Source organism: Ochlerotatus camptorhynchus, unplaced genomic scaffold (genome assembly GCF_037179485.1).
Source record: "Ochlerotatus camptorhynchus isolate MF236.1 unplaced genomic scaffold, CSIRO-AGI_Acam_v1.1 ptg000191l, whole genome shotgun sequence".
Taxonomy (NCBI): Eukaryota; Metazoa; Arthropoda; class Insecta; order Diptera; family Culicidae; genus Ochlerotatus; species Ochlerotatus camptorhynchus.
The window spans coordinates 516,664-518,922 of NW_027040681.1; the positions used below are offsets into that span (position 1 = coordinate 516,664).

At 40.4% G+C, this 2,259-nt stretch overlaps 1 protein-coding gene across 1 annotated transcript; it reads right to left on the reverse strand.

Annotated features, from left to right (window-relative positions):
* Positions 1-383: 383 nt before the first annotated feature.
* LOC135702286 (uncharacterized) lies at positions 384-1,635 on the reverse strand. Its single transcript, XM_065223314.1, has 2 exons — positions 600-1,635; positions 384-529 (listed from the first exon to the last, which is right to left on the reverse strand). Exons 1-2 carry the CDS (start codon positions 1,633-1,635, stop codon positions 384-386), a joined length of 1,182 nt encoding a protein of 393 aa, XP_065079386.1.
* Between the last annotated feature and the right edge of the window lie 624 nt (positions 1,636-2,259).

The window sequence follows — 2,259 nt, forward strand, 5'->3', positions numbered from 1 at the left end:
TTCCGTATTTTATGGAAAATTTTAAGTTAAAAAATCTTTATTTTAGGAGAACTAACTATGAAAAATAACCTCTGGTCTGGCTATTCCTCATTATTCCGGTACAACCCTTATACCGCAACTATAGGAACACCACTATTACTGCCTAGAATCCTATCATAAAATCTCGTGTGACGTCTAACAGACTTTCGCAATCAATCAAAATAAATCGATGCGTTTATGGATTGATATCGATATAATAAACTTAGTTAAGATTTACACAACTTAATTTATTACCTGCAGTTGAATCTTTTGCGAATATTTCAACAGATGGAATGCACTTTCCGTTGATCCATTGATTATAATAAGAATAATTATTGTAAATATTTCAATATCTGAAACGATGCTCATTCATCCAGTGTACACATCTCATCGTCCTTATCGTCACAATAATCGTCTTGATTGACAAAGTTACAACCTCCCTGCCGGGCACAGTCGTATGTGTAGCATTGTACGTGACAGCGATAGCTCCCGCGAAGGCATCCCGAACAATCTAATCAGAGTTCAAGACAAATTAAATTAATGTGGATTTTATTTCGTATGCTCTAGGTATTCGTACTCACCAATGGATGGACAAACACCCCATCGGCAAAGGCCAAACTGCATGCGTGAATCATAATTCATTGTCGGGGGCATGATGAGCGAAGAATTGCGAAGCATCGGTCTACGCGGTTTCAAATACAGCACATTAGAAGTGCAGAAAGTTCCACAACGGTAGTGCTTTCGATGGAAACAAGCCCATTCGTCCTGCTGCTTTCGGCAGATCCTTGGCGACACGATTGTGCAACATTTTTCTTTCTGCGGTTGTTCTGTGGTTACATGTTCCACTTCTCGCTCCTCAGACTCTTGAATCGCTGGTGGCTTCTCTTCGTATACGCTAGTTTCGTTGTTCCTTATCACCACAGCCTTGATAGAGCCGTCAGACTTGTGACGAGTGATGTGAATGAAGACATTGTTGATGTTATGAGATGTTACATTCGTGGGCGAATTGACGGTGTTCACATTGTGCACTATGTTTTTCCCTGGATGTGGTCGTCGATCCGGAACTACTTCAATATTTTCATCATCGTCTTCGTTTGGTTGGAATTCGTTCGAATCTAGGGGTTCGACGAGTTCCGGAAAAGGGATATTGACTTTCACAGGTTCAACGACTTCTTTTTTTTCAATTGGCGGAGCTGTTTGCACATGTGGAGGAACTGGTTGGTAGTAGCAAAATCCATTCTTGAAATATGTATCAGGAGGACATGTTGGATTTTGAATCTCACAGAAACCTCTATTTAAGATGTATCCCGGAGGACAAGAGCTATCACACAGTGCTCCGGAGCAGGATTTCAGTTCACGTCGACCTTGATGATCGTTATATTCCGTTGTACCAGACCTGTACGACATTGTTGGGTCCTCAGATGCGATATGGACGGCTGAAGAATGAACTAGAAAACATCTTCCGCGATACATGACATAGCCCGCATTGCACTCACATTTACCCTCGGAATCATATGACCCATTTAAGCAGATATTATCCTTATTCGTTGTCTCTAAAGAATTGGCACCGATTGCTGTATGTACTAACAGCGTTAATAAAACGACTAGACACTTCATTACTGCTTTAACGATTGGAACCACACGAGCAACTGATCAAGTGTCCAGTGGCAGACTTAATCTTCGAAGACCAACGTCGTCGCATAATGATTAGAGCTCTACTGAGGAAAAGGGAAAAAAGGCAGATAACTTTAGGGCAGTGCGTTAAAACAGCACTAATGAAGAGCAACCGTCAAATATGCCTGCAAGGATGAATCGGTTATCAGCGGAATTTTTAAAACGTTTTTTTTTTAATGTCATCAAAAGTCATCAGGAGCACATTTTTTGATAAATAAATAAAAATGTATACAATTACACGACAACACAGCTTTTTAAATTTATGAACTTTTAGTTTTCATTTTTGACGTGACTTTCAGTCATGATTCGTCATCTTTTATGCACTTAACACGAGCACAGTACTTTTTAACCTTTTTTTTCACTTCAGAAATGTACTACAGTTCTGTACTTGTCGAGAAAATTTCCAACCCGAAATATTTGCTAGTCCGGACCGGAAATCGAACGCAACGCCTCTGGCTTGATAATATTCGACTGATTGCTGTTCAAAACTAGGTTCATATCGAGAGCCCAGGGCCATATTATCCACATCCGGATATATTCCACGTGCTCTCGGGAAAGTGGCCAGAT

Excerpts from the sequence above, each read along its gene's own strand:
- LOC135702286 (XM_065223314.1), bottom strand. The coding sequence starts at position 1,635 with ATGAAGTGTCTAGTCGTTTTATTAACGCTGTTAGTACATACAGCAATC. Across the intron at positions 530-599 it reads GGGTGTTTGTCCATCCATTG|ATTGTTCGGGATGCCTTCGC; the intron begins GTGAGTACGAAT and ends AACTCTGATTAG.